The 17,025-nt window shown below is 50.5% G+C and overlaps 1 protein-coding gene across 1 annotated transcript; it reads left to right on the top strand.

Moving 5' to 3' along the window:
• Nucleotides 1–4,895: 4,895 nt before the first annotated feature.
• GFI1 (growth factor independent 1 transcriptional repressor) lies at nucleotides 4,896–12,084 on the top strand. The gene is made up of 6 exons (XM_060090127.1): nucleotides 4,896–5,040; nucleotides 5,361–5,543; nucleotides 7,243–7,724; nucleotides 7,846–7,983; nucleotides 9,031–9,196; nucleotides 11,906–12,084. The coding sequence occupies exons 1-6, from the start codon at nucleotides 4,926–4,928 to the stop codon at nucleotides 12,082–12,084; spliced, it is 1,263 nt and encodes a 420-aa protein (XP_059946110.1). The 5' UTR covers nucleotides 4,896–4,925.
• Nucleotides 12,085–17,025: the final 4,941 nt, after the last annotated feature.

Genomic DNA, 17,025 nt, shown 5'->3' with positions numbered 1-17,025 from the left:
TTGAATTAGTAATACATCCACATGGCTCATAACATAAAGTATGTAAAGGGGAATTCGGTGCCATTCCCCTCCCACCTGCTCCTTTCTGGGTGTCCCTGTTCCAGTCCCCAGTTTTATTTTGCAAACTCAGAGGCTGTGAAGGGCAAAAAAACAAAAACAAAAACAAAAACAAAAACAAAAACAAAAACCAAGATGACTAGATTTACTCTGAATGAACGGGATTTATTCTAAGGTGATTATTTGTCCCCTTCAAAGTCTTCCCATGTTTTCTGAGACTTCAAACAGCAACACTAAACTACTAACTAATCACAGCACAAGAAATTTTGACTTTGAACTTGCTAATGTGCAAAGGAAATGGTTCAGCCATTTCTCTAGAACTTGGTTGATAATAAATTTGGTCCCATTTATCATTTAAAAAATTGTGTTTGGTCTTTTTTTTGCTGTTGCATAAGATAGAAGGAAAAAAGAAAGATGTGTTTTCTACTGCTTTAAGATTTTTATACCTTAAGCCAGAACAAAACACACAAATAAAAACTTTAACAAAATGACCTTAATTTCCCTTCAGCTAATTCAATATTTGTAGTCCTTCTGATTAAGGTTGCTTACCTCTGCATTTATTTATAAAGAGTATGTTAAGCAAATGAACAGTGGTGTAAGGAGGACACAGTCACACAATTAAGATGCGTGTATGGTCCCGCATCTGGCACATAGTAGGTGTGCAGCCATTGCTGTATGAAACGTCTAAATTATTAAAGCATGCTTGAAACACGGCAATAGTAGTCAAATATTTTCCACAAACCTTTAGATTTACAATGCAAATTAAAAATCATTTTTAAAAAGCATTCTCTAAGGACTTTTTTTGCATGACAACTTTGGATTAATCTAAAATATAGCAAGTTATTTTGCAAGAACTGAGGAACACCACTCCCTTCTCCCGGTATCTGACACTGGAAACTTATTGTGCAGGAAGTAGTGATCAAAATCTAACTCAATTCATTTAGGAAAGTAAGGTAATTATAACGATATCCATCCCCCTTAGGAAAGGGTTTAGGCTTTAAGTACACACCACAGGCCACACTCTATGGATCATGACATACAGTCTAGCGTTGGAGGTCGCTGCATTTTTTATTTATGGGTGAGGTTTTAATTTTTCCTATTCTACTACAATTAATTAGTTAATTAGTGCCATTCATTCATTTACTCAGTCCACAGACATTTGCTACGAGCCCACCAGGACACAAGGCTGTAGATCCACCCCTACCCTCATGGAACACACAATCCCAGCGAAGAGACTTTTCAGTAATCAGCAGGGTAGTGCTTTTATGGCGCTTTACCGCTCCCGTCCCGACTAGGTGCCTGGGTTGACCTCAGGCGGTGGCGGAGCCCGTGCCTGGGGTACGGCTCCCCTTGGCTTGCCCCGGCAGGGCGGGGTCACCCGAGCAGCCGCCGTCGCTGCCCCCGCGCGCTCCCTCCCGCGCGGCCTTTAATTTCGCAGCTCCGACCACCGGAAATTAGCCGCCGGCCGAGCGGACCCGGCCCAGCGCGGGTGAGCGCTACGTGGGGAGGGCGCGCCCGCCAGCCCAGCCGGGCGCCCGCGGGACGCGCCGCTTGCGCCCTCTTGGTCGGGGGCTCGGCGCTCGCCCACCTCTTCCAAATTTAACCATTACCTAAATCCGAAGGGAAATGAGCAAACCTCTGGGATTGGGTGTCAAGGTATTTTCAGCCTTGTTGGGCGTATTTATCCCGAAGTGTTTCCACAACAAGCTATTTCGGGGCCGCGGGGCAGGTTTCGCTCTGCGGACGCCGCGGCCACTCGCCGGGCTCCAGGCCGGCGGCACCGCTGGCGGGTGATTCACGGCCCCGACCCGGGGGCGGCGCAGCCCAAGCAGGCAGCAGGGCTGTGCGGGGGTGTCCCGGACCAGATGGGCGGGGAGGCTTCCTCGGAGCTGGGCGCTCCCACCCCCTGCACTCCAGTCAATCTGTGTCCTGAATCTGTGACTTCTTCTCGCTGCGGAAGTCTCCCAGGAGCCAAGAATAGTTCATTTTCTTTCGAGTCATTTCTAGTGCCTGGGTGTTTGAGCCCTCCGGGTCTCCCCATCTCCCGCCGTTCCGCAGAGAAAAAACGGGGAGGGCCGCAGGGGAGGGCGGCTAGAAAGGCCAGGCCCCCTGTCCGCTTCCTATACCCTTGCGCAAAGGGGGAGCGCGCCCGCCGCCCGACTGGGGCTTGGGGGGGCAGGTCTGACAGGGCTAAGCGAGCTACTCCTTAACGCTCAGGAAGTGAAGCTTGTGGTTTTGGGGGCTGAGCTCGGAAGATTAAAAAAGGAGAGAGAGAGAGAGAGAGAGAGAGAGCAAGAGAGAGAGAGAGAGACAGCGCGGTCTCTCCCGAAAGCAACTCAGTTTGAAAACTCTCGGAGCGCGATACCCGCGCCCTGACCCCGCAGGTAGGTCCGCTGCGCCTCCCTCCCTGGCGGGGGCGGACGCAGGAACTGGCGGGACACCGGCACTGCGGGGGCGACCAGAGGGCGCTGCCGGTTCCCACCCACTGCCGGCCGCAGTTCGGGAGCCAAAAGAGCTCTATCCTCTTGGTCCCCGCGCGATCCGCACGGAGGGGCTGGGGATCTGGTTCAGGGGGCTCACTCCAGACGGTATGGTGGTTCTGCAGGGGAGCGGGATCCACCGGGAAGGAAACATCTGGTGGGGAGGCGGCGGCATTTGGGCTCAGGAGGCTGCCCGCTCTGCGCCTCCAGCTCCCGCCTTCCCAGGCCCTGACCGTGAAGAGAGGCCCGGCCGGCCCGCGTGCGCCGAGGAGGACGCCCCGCCCCCGGGCGCCAGCTGCTGCGAGAGGTCGCCTTCCCACGCGATCAGCCCTTGGTCCTACCACCCCTCTACCCATTCAACCCTCCCTGGAACGGACAGAGCCAGCCAGGATGAAAAGGAGGCGCAGGGCTGTGGCCTGAGTCGGGAGGTCGCTTCCGTGCCAGTCAGTCCAGACTCAGCTGTGGCGGGGACAGCTCACCCCCTGCATTCTCGCCCCCGTCCCGCTCCGCGCCAACGCAGACCCAAACCGCAGCAGGGCCCTCGGGACATTTTCACCCCATTTTCCTTTTCCTCCGAGTTTCATGGCTGTTTAAGAAATTGGTTTTGGATTTGTGGTGTCTAAGTATACAGCCGACGGAGCAGCTCACGCCGGGGCGCAGGGAAAACTGAATCGGCAGTGCTTCGCCCTAGGGCAGCCGAGCACCTCGAGGCCTCCTGAAGCCCCGTCCCTTAGGGGCCGGCCCGGGTACGGGCGGGCAACACCCTTAATCCTAGGGGCCTTCTGGCGTTTAGGACAAGGGAAACGTCCCTTGAGACTCAGCTATATGTCCCAGCGGTCTTTTCTCCCACGCCTGTCCATTCCTCCTCCGGGGAAGGGGACACAGTGGGACGTGGAGTGAGAACTCGTGTTGATTCCGGAGCGCCAACCGGCAGACTTAGACTCTGTCCTGCATCTTGCTCTGGGAACCGCACTGTGCCTGGTCTGGCAGAATAAGTCGCGCGAAGCTCAAAGATGAGGGGTCCTTCCCAGACCCGGGATACCCAGGGCCCTTGTTTCTGAAATAACCAAGACAACCGAGAGCTGCGGTGCCCGAAGAGCCTGCAGCTCGCACTTGAACCCGTCCCCCATCACCTTCACCCTGAGAGAAAGGCAGATTCGTTTTCCCCAAACCTCCTAGCCCGCCAGGTCCCGCCCCCGGAGCGAGCCCCAGGAAAGGCCGTAGGCTCTGCCCCGCCTCCCCGCCGGGCTCAGGTTTCGACCCCGGGATTAGGTGAACTGATTGGGGGGTTAATGAGAGCGGCGTAGCGGGCAGCTAGCTCCCTCCCAGGCCCGCGCCCCCATCCCGACTCTCTAGCTGCTGCCAGAGCAGCCTGCGCTCTCCCGCGTCCTCTAAACGGTTGGTTCTCTGCGGACTCCAGCACACCGCGCGTTTCACAGCCGTAGCGCGCGAACCCGGCTCGACTTCCCCAGGGCGAGGCTTTTGGTGAGCAGAACGGAAAGTGCTTTTTCCCGGGACTTTGTTTCCGAGGTTAGGTCTCCATGGTCTGGTGTGTTTTGCGCCGATCCCTGCCTGTTCCCTCCGCACCCGCGTCTCCGGGCCAATTTCTTCCCCGCGTGGGGCACAAGTGAGGGGCGATCAAGATCACCGGGAAGCGAGTTCTTCCCGGGGCCTTGATTGGTCCTCTGCCACCTGCTTCCCTACCTTCCTGCCTTCTTTCTCCGGCCTTTGCTTCCCCCAGTCCTTCTGATGCAGTTCCCCCGACCCCGCCCCTCAATCAGCCGGAGGCGTCTCTCCCCCGACCCCCTTTCACTACAGTCTGTAGCTGTCTCTTGGAGGGCTTGGTTCTTTGCCTCAACCCGGTCCGCGACCATCGACACATTCCGCCCTCCCCCGCCCTAAACTGATCCGCGCGTCTACGCCTTTCTCCCCAGCCCAAGAGCGGATCCAGACAGGCAGTGTGTGGTCGAGTTGGGGTAACTGGCCCGTTGGGGACTTCGGCTCTCGGAGAGTTTGATTACCAAAACGAGTTTTGCTAGGGAAGGGGAGGGGCCAAGGGGCGTGGGCAGGGCAGAAGGAAGAGGCCTGAGTCTGAGCCCAGGGACGGGTTTTACCGCTGAGCGGCGGCGGCTAGCTCGCGCCACCTGTCCGAGTGCCACCTGGTGAGCGCGGCGCAGCGGGGCCAAGCCCCTCCTCCCACGGGCCTTTCTCCCTCCTCCCTGGCCCGAACTCTGTCTACTCCGCTGCCCAGTCCCGGGTCCCGGTGCGTGCTGACCTGCGTTTCCACCCTGTTCTCCTCTCGCAGGTCTCCGCCTGGCTGGGGCTTACGGTGGGCTGACGGAGGCTCCAGGGACCCTTGGAGCAGAGTGGGGAGCGCGCCCGACCACCATGCCGCGTTCGTTCCTGGTTAAGAGCAAAAAGGCTCACAGTTACCACCAGCCGCGCTCCCCGGGACCCGACTATTCCCTCCGCCTGGAGAATGTACTGGCGCCAGGCGGAGCAGGTGCGGGGCGTGCGCGGGCCGGGCGGGGCCGCTCCCGGGGCCATAGACTCTGTGTCCCGCCACACCATCCCCCAGGAACCGGGAAGGGCGGTCCCGAAGCCCCTTTGCTGCCTTTTTTGTTACCTACCTTTCAGGTTCCTTCCAGGCTTGTCGCCTAGGTGCCAAGGCCTCTCTGCTCCCGCCCCTGGATCCGGGAGGGTTCCGGCCGGGTCTGGGGAGAGCTGAGGGAGCTCAGGTGCCACGGTCTGGGGGGCGCCGCTTCAGAACCATCAGGCCCATCCAGACCCAACCTGAGCCCCTATCCTACCTCCTCTCCGCAGACAGCACCTCGAGCACAGGCGGGGCGAAGGCGGAGCCCCGGGGCCGTTTATCCCCCGAGTCTCAGCTGACCGAAGCCCCCGACAGAGCCTCCACGTCCCCCGGCAGCTGTGAAGGCAGCGTCGGCGATCGGAGCTCGGAGTGTGAGGACTTCTGGAGGCCTCCGTCGCCTTCTGTGTCTCCAGGTAGAGACCCGCTGGGAGCTCTGGGGCCCGGGCGGCAGAGACCCAGCGGTGAGGAATGAACCGGAGCGGCTTTGGGCACAGAAATGCCAAAAGGATGGCGGAGAGTCTTTCCGAGAGGAGGGAGCTTGTTCTTGGGCCCCACGGGGAGGCATCGGCTTCTGTGGGACAGGGGCAGCCTGCTCGCGGGGTCGGCTGCTTGGATCCCAGGCAGTGATGGGATCCCAGAATCCAGACCCCCGAGTCTCAAACGGAGACCTGGGCAGTCTGAGAGAAAAGTGTCGTTGCCTTTAAAAATTAAGCTCGCTCCCGCGGCGTTGGGCCTGGCAGAGCTGGGCGCCAGGCGGGAGGGACCGGTCCGGGACGAAAATCTCGGGCCCCCGCTAGGTCTTCGCAGGCGCGGATTGGGGGCCTATTTCAGTTTTCGTTCTGCCGGGTTGGCCCGGCTTTGGGGACCAGCCCGTTGGTTTCATTTCCAGAGAGCAATCAAGCTTCGCGCAAACCGACTGCACGTTGGGTGGGAGCGAATCTCGGGTTCCGGCGGTGGGGAATGGAGTGCGCTGAACAGCGGGATTCTGCCAAGGGCCGGTTATTTCCAGATTTAATTTACTAGTTTTAAAAGATACCCCCAACCCCGTCCAATACTCAGTGCGTCGACTTGGCTAAAGAGGGTGCGTCTGGGAGCCGGCGACCCGAGGGTCCTTCTTGGCTGTGCAGGACACCGCCGCGCAAGGACTGGGCACCGCCGGAATCTCCGACGGAAACTCGAAATGCAGCTTCTCATTGAAGCGGCTAGCCTGGACTGGAGTCTGCGGTGTGTGTGAACAGATTTGTAAATCCGTATGCATTTAGGGAAAAGTATATGTTGGTATTTGGTTTTAGCAAAATTCGCACGGGTCGGGTGCAGAAGGCCGCGAATTCGGAAAGCTGTTTGTCTGGCAGGTGGTGACTAAACCTTAAATTGTAAATCATTCCTCTAAGAAATTCGTGGGATTTTTTTTTCCTCTGTCAAATTATGACAGGACTGGGAATAGGGAGTATTTAGCAAGCCCGAGCTCCCTTCCCACTGGCCCTGGCTACCTGCATTGGGTATTTAATAACTTTGAGAAATGTTAACGCCTTCCCGTTTTTTGTTTTTTCCCAGACAGATATGTCTCGGATAGGCCGGGCCGCATTTTATTGGTCCTCTCTGCCTCCCTCCTTCCCGATTCCGGGAAAGAAAAAGGACGGAGTAGAAACACGTAGGGGCTGGGAGAGCGCCGGAGCTGGGCCCTCTGCCCACAAGCTCGGTCCAGGGCCGGAACGGCCGCCGCTTTCTCTTCCCGCGCAACTCCGCTCTGCTCGGAGCATTTTTGAAGCGTGGCGCGTCCTTCTCTATGGGGCCGCCAGGTGTGCTGGTCCAGCCAGAAAAGACTCTCTTAACGCCGTGCGCTTCCGCTGACCTGGCACAGAATTTACCTCTCTCCTCACCCGATGTCATTTTAAGTTTCTGTGTGCTGCCTTGTCGCCTCCAGTGGTCCTCGAGGCCCCAGGGACCCGGCCGGCGTTTGAGCCTGGGGGTTTCCCTGGCACGCAGCGAGAGGCCTGGCGCACCGAGTGCTGCACAAGGGCTGGGTACCTGGCACTTCACAGACACACCGACTAGCCGACACCGCCGGGTCTCAGGCCTGACCTAACCGGACGCCCTCTTGTGCCTCCACAGCCTCGGAGAAGTCGGTGTGCCCCTCGCTGGACGAAGTTCAGCCCTTCCCCCTGCCCTTCAAGCCGTACTCGTGGAGCGGTCTGGCGGGTTCCGACCTGCGGCACCTGGTGCAGAGCTACAGGCCGTGCGCGGCCCTGGAGCGCGGCGCCGGCCTGGGCCTCTTCTGTGAGCGCACTCCGGAGCCAGGCCACCCCGCGGCGCTGTACGGCCGGGAGCGGGCTGCTGGCGGCGCGGGGGCCGGGGCGCCCGGGGGAGGCAGCGCAGGAGGCGGAGCTGCCGGCGGCGCGGGCCTGGGGCTCTACCGCGACTTTGGGCCCGCGGCGGCAGGACTGTATGAGAGGCCGGCGACCGGCGGGCTGTACCCGGAGAGCGGCCACGGGCTGCACGGCGACAAGGGCACCGGCGTCAAGGTGGAGTCGGAGCTGCTGTGCACCCGCCTGCTAATGGGCGGCGGCGCCTACAAGTGCATCAAGTGCAGCAAGGTGAGGCTCCCTCGCGCCTGGCTTTAGCGGCCCCGCGCCCCCGCCCCCGGCCCGCGCCCAGCCAGCGTCCGCGCCCCTCGGCCCCTCTCAGCGGCCCTCTCCCCGGCCCCACCCGCCTCAGGTGTTCTCCACACCGCACGGGCTCGAGGTGCACGTGCGCAGGTCCCACAGCGGCACGAGACCCTTTGCGTGCGAGATATGCGGCAAGACCTTCGGGCACGCGGTGAGCCTGGAGCAGCACAAAGCCGTGCACTCGCAGGTAAGCGCGGGACGCACGGCCGCGCGCCGCCCTGCTCAGGTTTTCCCGTTCCGGCATCTTCTGCTTCTTTGTGCAGCACCGACCGCTCTCCGCCTGGCACCTTTCTCCTTGGACTTGCCCCGACTGCCCCCAGTCTCCTCTGCCACGTCCCCTTGCTCAGACGTAGGCGTGCAGGGAAAGGTGCGTGGTTGCCGGCTCAGGGCTCGAGGCAGCCCTGGAGTTCGCTGTCACATCATTGTGAGACCCCAGAATGTGATCCCCATCATTAATTTGGGTTTGAGAAAGGCTTGTATGCACTCTTGGAGCGGATATGTCAGATTCATTAGCTCTGTTTCTTGGCCTCTTTCTTTTCACCAAATGGCTGTCACTTAATCTGCATTGACCCCTCCTGACTGAAGAAGAGGAATCTCAGCTCATTTAGAGCATCCAGTATTTGTCCCGCTGTTCTTTCAGTTATTCACTTATAAATATTTGTTGCTCAACTTCCAGGTACATGAGAATCCAGTAACACACCAGGTCCCTGACAGGATACCCTCGCAGAGATTACAGTTTAGCTGAGAGATAGAGGCTACGTAGATAAGCAAATAAGTTCACAAGTAACTATGACAGAAGAATGCTTACTTAGAGAGACCTATTTACTAAAAAAGAGTATTCTCCCGTCTCCTTCAACATCCACACTGCCTGGGGGGAGGTGAGAGGAGCCTCTCAAGTGACTGAGGTCTAAACCTCCTGTTGAGGAGGGTGGAGAAGTGTTTGTAAATTGGTGTCAAAAAAGCAGGGTGGGGATGCGTTTTGGCCAAGGGGTGTGGAAGTTTGTGGCTGAAAAGTGTTTGGGTTGAAAAAGTGTTAAAGGGGTAGAGGATATGGGTGGGAAGGGTGGAGGTTGGAAATAAATGGGAGGAGAGAGGATAATGGGGCAGGCTATGGGGAAGGGGAGTCTGAAGGAAGGGAGAGCCCTAGCTTGGGGGATTTTAGTGTCAGGTTGGTGGTGAGGAGAATGGCAGCCTAGACCATTGCAATAGTAATGCCACCTCTTTCTCTCCACAGGAACGGAGCTTTGACTGTAAGATCTGTGGCAAGAGCTTCAAGAGGTCATCTACACTGTCCACACACCTGCTCATCCACTCAGACACCCGGCCCTACCCCTGTCAGTACTGTGGCAAGAGGTTCCACCAGAAATCAGACATGAAGAAACACACCTTCATCCACACTGGTGAGCTGAAGACCCTTGGCTTGTAGGAAACACCTGTTGAGGGGTGGAAAGGGAGGTGGAGGTCATTGTTTTTCTCCCTGAGGCCAACATAATTCACCTTCTTTGTGATATTCTTGCCCCAGAATGAGTGGTGGAAATGGCCTTCCAGATGGAGTTAATCACTGCATGTGCGTTAAAAAAAAAAAAAAAAAAAAAACAAGAGGCACAGATTCTCTTAGGTTCATTTACATACGTGGTTCTCCCCAGAGAGGCTTTGATTTGGGGTTATATCTGAAGAACCACTCAGCAGGTCAGCTGCAAGTTTTCTATCCTTGCAAAGAATATTTTCCTCTAGTTTAGCAGCTGCTCCAACTGCTGCCTGCTCTAGGTGAAATATGAAGCTCCAGGGTCCTCTCAGAGTGTTGCTCTAAATGGTTACCTAGAGATTGAGACTTTCTCTAGGGCTACCACCCAGCCTTTTGGGGGAGGGTCTTATGTGTGACCTCTTGGCTGCATTTTTAGGAGTCTGACAGCTTATTCTGACTGAGCAAGGGAAAAAATGGTAACTATTACTAGGCTTTTTCTGCTAAGTACTTTTAAAATGCATTATCTCATTTTATGCTCACAACAACTCAGGGAGGTAAAGACTACCCCTTATCCCCATTTTAGAGATGAGGAAAGTGAGGCACCTGCCCAGGGTCATATTGCTAGCAAGTGGCAAAGCCAGGACTTGAATTCAGGTCTGTCTGCTCTCAAATGTCTATCCTGTTGACCACTGTTTATTATATTCTATTTTCAAAGCCAAAGGGATTGGTGGATATAGAAAGCTTCTATTCACTTATTGCCCTTTTTAAAATATCAGCAAGTTTGTCATAACAATGATAAGTCTTCACCCATTATGATGCTTTATAATGTACAAAGTGCTTTCAAATCTATCTCTTCATTTGATTCTTACTGCCGTTCCATATAGTAGAAGGAGCTGCTCTTACCATCCTGAAACTCAGAGAGATGGAATGATTTACCAAAGGTCAGACTGAGAGTAAATCATAGGGCTGTGGAATGCTCTGGCTTCCAATCCTGAACTCTTTCTCTAATATTTTGATTGTGTGTAGGTGGCAGGTTTAATGCCAGGAGCACTCTCTTTAATAGTCAACAAGACATTTACACGAGATCCAGAATTTTATTTTATTTTAGAAGATGAATACTGACTTAAAACAAATTGCAGTGTGTTCCAAACAATCACTGTTGATGTTTACATATATGCTTGGGCAGTGTAGATGCCCCCATCAGAAAACCTAGAAAAATATCCTACTTTAATCATGCTCTCTTGCGTGAGATTTCCATGCAACTCGCTCCTTTTGAGTAAAGGTATTCAAGACGCTCACCAAAATGCAACTAGGATCTTGACTGAATGAAACATTAAGCCCTTATCAAACATTTACATTATAGCTAGAATTCGTTTCTCAGATTTGTTTGACCCTAAGGGATAGGATAAGTTTTGATGATTGGTTCCTTATCAAGGAAATCTGAAGCACAAAGATAGAAAGGGGTACAGCAAGAGGAACAGAGGCTTCCTCAAGAACAGACTTCATCTATTTTGCATTTTTTCCAAGGCCAAACTCTGACTATAACACCATGCTGAGGCTATTTGGAAAATCATGCTACTTTCCCAAATGTTAAACAGCATATGAATTGGGGGGAAAACAAACCCTTTTCTGTTACTTATTTAAAGGTATTTTATTTTATTTATTTATTTTTGGCTGCATTGGGTCTTCGTTGCTGTGGATGGGCTTTCTCTAGTTGCGGCGAGAGGGGGCTGCTCTTCGTAGCGTTACGTGGGCTTCCCATTACGGTGGCTTCTCTTGTTGCGGAGCATGGGCTCTAGGAGCCCGGGCTTCAGGAGTTGTGGCTCGCGGGCTCTGGAACGCAGGCTCAGTAGTTGTGGCGCACGGGCTTAGTTGCTCCGCGGCATGTGGGATCTTCCTGGACCAGGGCTCGAAGCCGTGTCCCCTGCATTGTCAGGCGGATTCTTAACCACTGCGCCACCAGGGAAGCCTATCTGCTATTTATTAATCTATGGTGAAGAGTTGCTGGTATATAAAGAATCCTGTGATTAACCTCGTAAAAAGAAAGTAAAATCAAGATAGAAAAGGATCAGCTGCCTTAAGAAATACTTTGTGACCCAGATGTGGATTTTTTTAAAATAAACCTTCTAGAAATGCCCATGCTTTCAAATACATCCTGTTGTCCTCCAAGAGCAAGAAAGAAGACAGGCTCACTGGTCCATACAAACCAACACCCACTTGGAAACTCAGATTTGAAAACTTCCTCTCAATTAGAACAGAGTCACATGGTTTGAAAGACAGCACCCCGGCCCCTTGCGCTGAACATCTGCTGTGGGAGCTCTCTACTTCTAAAGCCAAGGGAGTCCTCCCAGGGCAGATTCAGCTGCGTGTCTGGGGAGGGCACGTGGCCTTTGCTCTGTTTCCGTTTAGCAGGAAACGGTTTGAGGCCTCTGGCTGGGAACCCCCACCCGGAGAGTCTCCCTTTCACCTGGTGCACCCCTGGCTTCCCGGGACTTGCACTGCCACACAGGGCACCCTCCAAGCTGCTCAGAGGCTCTAGACTGTGGTGCAGCCAGCCGCTGCCAAGAGCTTGTGGGTCACAGTGAGTCCCCTCTAGCTCTATCATAGACTCATGCTTCCTCCCCTCCCCCTTCCATCTCTGTAGGTGAGAAGCCCCACAAGTGCCAGGTGTGTGGCAAGGCATTCAGCCAGAGCTCCAACCTCATCACCCACAGCCGCAAGCACACAGGCTTCAAGCCCTTCGGCTGCGACCTGTGTGGAAAGGGCTTCCAGAGGAAGGTGGACCTCAGGCGGCACCGGGAGACGCAGCATGGGCTCAAGTGAGCGCCTTGGCCGGCTGCAGGCGCAGTTACGCAGGCAACACTACGGAGGGCAGCCTCCCCACTTGCCACCAGCTACTTCTGCAGATCCCACCAGGGTGATCCCCCTTCCCTTTTTCCCTGGAGCCGCCAGAGGGGATAAGTTACCTTTTGAAATTTCAGCCTGGAGTGGGAACCAAATGACTGCCTGGGTATGGGACTCACCCAATAGGCTCTCCTCTACATCTGAAGACTCCAAGTGGAGCGGCAATCAGATAAAATATCGGGCCTCACAGTCCTTCCTATTCCCAGCCCTGTTCCACAGATAGGAAGGTCCTTCAGGTTTCTTCCCTCCTCCTCCTGACCTACCCCAGATACTTGTGTGGAATAGGAGGAATCATCATTTACAAGGTAAACATATCAATGTTTTTATCTGGAATGAAGAATGAGTGTTATTTTATTGTTTTCCTTCTGGGGAGTTTTTTGACCCCTTTTTTGTTGGATGCTGCCTATAAAGGTTGGAGGAATCGTTTCTTCCACTTGGAGACTGGTTCAGAAACTGATCCTGGGAAAGGAATTTCATACTTTTGAAATTACAAGATACACTGTGGATCCTGCCCCAAGAAGGAGCAGAAGAAAAGTCGGCTTGGTGAGGAGAAGAGATTAGACGTCCTCCCTCCAGGAGGCCTGTGAAGGCTTCTTCAGAAGAGGTGGAAGCACAGAGCAATGCCTTTGGACAAGATTGTCATCCATTCATTCAGCAAATGTCTATTGACCACCAGTTACCATGGTTTCAGGCCCTATGCTAGGTACTGGGGAGCCAGAGAGTAAAGTCTGTCTGCCTCTGCCCCGCAACTCCAAGTAGCTGGGTCTATTCTCCCCCCCGGCCCAAAGGAATTCTGAGAAGGTAAAACGGAATCTTGAAACTTCCCTTCTGACTGTTTGGATTTTATCAAACGTAAATGAAAAATAGCTGAACAGATACTTCAAAGATTTTTGTGTATATTCAGTTTTTTTATTGTTAAGCTGATATTTTTAAGATGTCTAAGCTAGCAGGCATGTGAAGGCTCTGTCTTCAACTCTTGGAACCCTCCATACGTACCACAGAGGAAAAAAAAGTGGTGTTTTTACTATGATGAAGTTTGTAAATGTTTTTAGATCTTCTGGAGTGCATTATGTTTGTTCATACATATTTATTAGAGTGGTGTTTTAAGTTAATAAAGTATTAAGACTCTTACCTATTGCTTTTCATTTAGGCAGGGAATTTGGGAAAGAACTTTGTTTTGGTCTCTAGGGGCAGTGGACACTGAAGGAAACCGGAGCAGAGTATAAAAGTAAAGCAGACAAGCCAACATCCAGAAGAGAGTAAAATCCAATTGCTCTGGTTTTCATGTGCTTTTTTCTTTTCTTCTGTGCCTGAGCTCCTTCTTTCTTAGCAGAAGAACTAGGGATACAAAAGTAAGTTCCTACCTTGCCGAGTCTCTGATGTCCTACATGTATATGGGCTTTTTATTCTGAGAGGTTCAGGTTTTTTGTTTTTGTTTTTAAACAGGCCAGAAGGCTCCCAGATGAATAAAGGCACTACGAGCCTTAGGTCTAGAGACTGAGTCTTAGTCACGACTCTGTCACCAACATACCATGTGACTTGGGCAAATCCTTTGACCTTTCCGATACTGGTTTCCTTCACCATAAAATGAAGATATGGTTCTATCATCACAATCCAAACCTGACTACTTTGATCCTCTGGAGACAGAGGGGAAAGAAAATATCTGAGACTGATTAGCTGCCTCACCTAAGGCAAGTTATAAATCTGAAGACTGATGAGGGGCAGTAAAATTGGCATCTGGGTTATTTCTGGCTCTATCCCACCTTTGGGAATTTCTGGCATAAATCAGTCCTTTAAAAGAATGAAACCAGAATAAGATCCTGGCCTAAATCCCAGCTACCTGTACTCTTTCTAATACCCAGCCAAGGTATTGCACAGCCCATGGTGACCATCAGCAGCTTGTCCATTTCTTTCAAATCAATTTCACCCATATTGATTGAGCGCCGAGTATGTGCCTGGCACTGTTCTAGGTGCTAGGGATACAGCAGTGAACACAGTGTCCAGTGGAGCTTTATATATTTGGTCACTGCTGAATCTTCAGCTCCCAGAACAGTGCCTGGCACACAGTAGGAGATCAATAAATATTTGCTGAGGTGGTAAGTGAATAAGCAGAGAAAATAAACTCCTGCTTCATCCTGGCTGGCTCTGCTCTCTCCAGCACAAAGGGAAGAGAAATTGCTTGAGGGCCAAGGAAGCAAATAGAACACATAGGACTCTCCCTGGCTTTGAGCATGCTTTTCTCCAGTCTCTCCAAATCTCGGTGTTTGGCTATCCTCACTTGGTTTTCAACACCATGTCTTTTCATGTCAGTTTACTCTCATTCAAAATTGAAATTTGTTCACTCTATAAGGCGGTTTAAGATAATTTCCCAGAACTGTTGGGTGAACAGTTGCAGCGTCCAGGAAGCTCTTTCTAGTGTCCTGGGAAACAAAGTTCCCAGTGAATAAAGATCACAAAACGACCTTCTCACAGGATTCACTGTGCACATTGGTTGATTATTTCCAACTTGGTTTGAAAAGTAAAGAAGTTACATTGGGGGGTAAGTAGAACTGATTGAAATCTAGTTGGCTGCCTTGTCCTGCTCTACCCTTGTGACTTTTAGAACTTTGGTCCATTTTCATAATTCCTATTTATGCTATAAATGTGGAATTTTAATTTTGATGTTAATAGTGTGCTTTTTTTGGAAAAAAAAATATCCTGATATCCTCAGTTCAGAATCAAAACAAATTACTGCGCCTGTTACCGTGTGAAATTTGAAGATTGCAAATATCTCTCTTAATGTTATTACTTAACTCCATTAAAAATACATGTGAATATTCCATGTCACATTATTCATGAGGCAGGCCCTATGCCTTTTGTCCACTGGAGTAACAGTAGAAAGGGTAACAAGAGACACCAGAGCACACCTTTGTTTCTTTCACTAAATTTTTAATAACACCTCCAGCTAGCCAGTTGGTGAAGCTCAGCTCTTGCATAAAAGTGGAAAAGCACAGCTATCTCAGAGAAGACCAACTCTTTCAGTAGCTAATTGGAGTTTGCGTTCATCTACACCACAGATGATTAAATTACCTATCAAGTGTGCTGAGCTATCAGGATTCAGGCCACGTAAAAGGTGAAATTCATCTGATTGATTTGAGACACGAATGGAACAATTGAGCTTTAAAAGCCCCGCCTTAATTAAAGGCATAGCAAAGTATCACTGGGTGAGTTCTTGAGTGCCATTGCCCTTGAAAATTGGGTGTCGATAGTGATTTTTTTTTCTATTGAAGTGTCGATAGTGATTTGACCTGTGTCATTTTGTTGTGTGCCTGCTTGTTTAACCTGATCATTTAACAGAAAGAAATGAATTGAGAGGAAGGCCAAAAAGGACTTGACTACTCTTTACTGTGCATTTCTAGAGCACTATTTAAATCTCTGCTGCTATATGATTTCTAAAGTAACAACTTTGCAGGAAGTACATAATACACTTGTTCCTTAACGTTTATTCAACATTTCATTCATTGAGTCAATTTTTTTTTAAAGAAATTTCATCCCAAACCCTTCTAGCTTCCAAGCTTATATTAATTTTTTAGTGCTCATTTCCAGTCTACCCACATGTGTGTATGTTTATGTATTTTTTACCCTACTATCAATTTATGTCTAGATAGCTCTTATTTATTGATTGGTAGTATGGACACATGTTTGCTTAAAACGGAAATATTTGTGTTTCACAATAAGAATTTTGAACATTTTATGGTTAGATTTTATTGAAATCTTAGTAGGTATTAGGGATTTTATCAGCCATTAAGATGAAGTCTTTTCTGAAGTTTTATTTTAAAGTTATTCACTTTTTAACTGAAACATATCAAGCATATGGGAAATTAAAAAGACTAATACAATAAACATCAGTTTACCCATTGTTCTGCCATATTTACTTCAGACTTTATTTTTAAAATAAAATATTACAGACATGGTTGAATAACTTCTGGAATATGTTTATCCCTTTCCTGTCTCATCAGAGGCATCCACTATACCCAAACTGGCACATTATCATCACCGTGAATATTTTTATACCTTTACTTATACATATTCTCATAAACAACATGTAATACTGTTGAACATATTTTAACTTAATATAAATGGTGTCATAGTGTATATATCCTTCTGCACCTTGCTTTTTTTCCCTCAATACTTTGTTTTTTGAGATTTATCCACGTTGGTACATGCAGTTTTGTTCAGTTATTTTAACTGCTGCATATAGAATTCATTGTATGAATACTTGGTGACTAATTATGTGTTCTCCTGTTGGGAGAGTTTTGGATATTTCCAGTTTTCATTGTCACAAACAATTCTGATGCAAGCAACCTTTTACATATCTCTTTGTGAAAGAGATTCTTCAGGGTATGTTCCTGGGAATGGGAATGCTGGATATTACCAAATTGCTCTCCAAAGTTGTACCAATTTACATTCCCATCAATAGTATGAGAGAATTCCTGTTGCTCCACATCTTACCAACACTTGGTATTGTCAGACTTTAAAAATGTTTGCCAATCAGGTGGATGTAAAATGTTAATGTAATTTGCATTTCCTGATTCCTAGTGAGATTGAGAATCTTTTCATAAGTTTATTGGCCTGACAGGTTTCCTTTTTTGTGAAATGCCTATTCATGTACTTCGTCCATTTTTTGGATTGGGTTTCTTGCTTTTTATCAATGAATTTTTCTATTGGGTTGCTTGCTTTTTATCAATGAATTTTTCTAACTGTGTTCTCACTACTCACTGTTTTGCTAGTTACATATGTTGCACACATCTCCCAGTCTGTAGCTTGCCTTTTCATTTTGGTTGAAGAGGATTTGTTTGTTTTTGTTTTGCGTTAATGTAT

This window comes from Mesoplodon densirostris, chromosome 2, assembly GCF_025265405.1.
Source record: "Mesoplodon densirostris isolate mMesDen1 chromosome 2, mMesDen1 primary haplotype, whole genome shotgun sequence".
NCBI lineage: Eukaryota > Metazoa > Chordata > Mammalia > Artiodactyla > Ziphiidae > Mesoplodon > Mesoplodon densirostris.
Note: the sequence above shows the minus strand (reverse complement) of the source record. Positions and strands in the feature narration are given on the sequence as shown.

What these genes read in the sequence shown, in the direction of transcription:
- GFI1 (XM_060090127.1), top strand. Translation starts at nt 4,926, where the DNA reads ATGCCGCGTTCGTTCCTGGTTAAGAGCAAAAAGGCTCACAGTTACCAC. An exon ending in AGTGCATCAAGTGCAGCAAG is followed by an intron (nt 7,725 to 7,845) that starts GTGAGGCTCCCT and finishes CACCCGCCTCAG; the next exon opens with GTGTTCTCCACACCGCACGG. An exon ending in ACAAAGCCGTGCACTCGCAG is followed by an intron (nt 7,984 to 9,030) that starts GTAAGCGCGGGA and finishes TTCTCTCCACAG; the next exon opens with GAACGGAGCTTTGACTGTAA.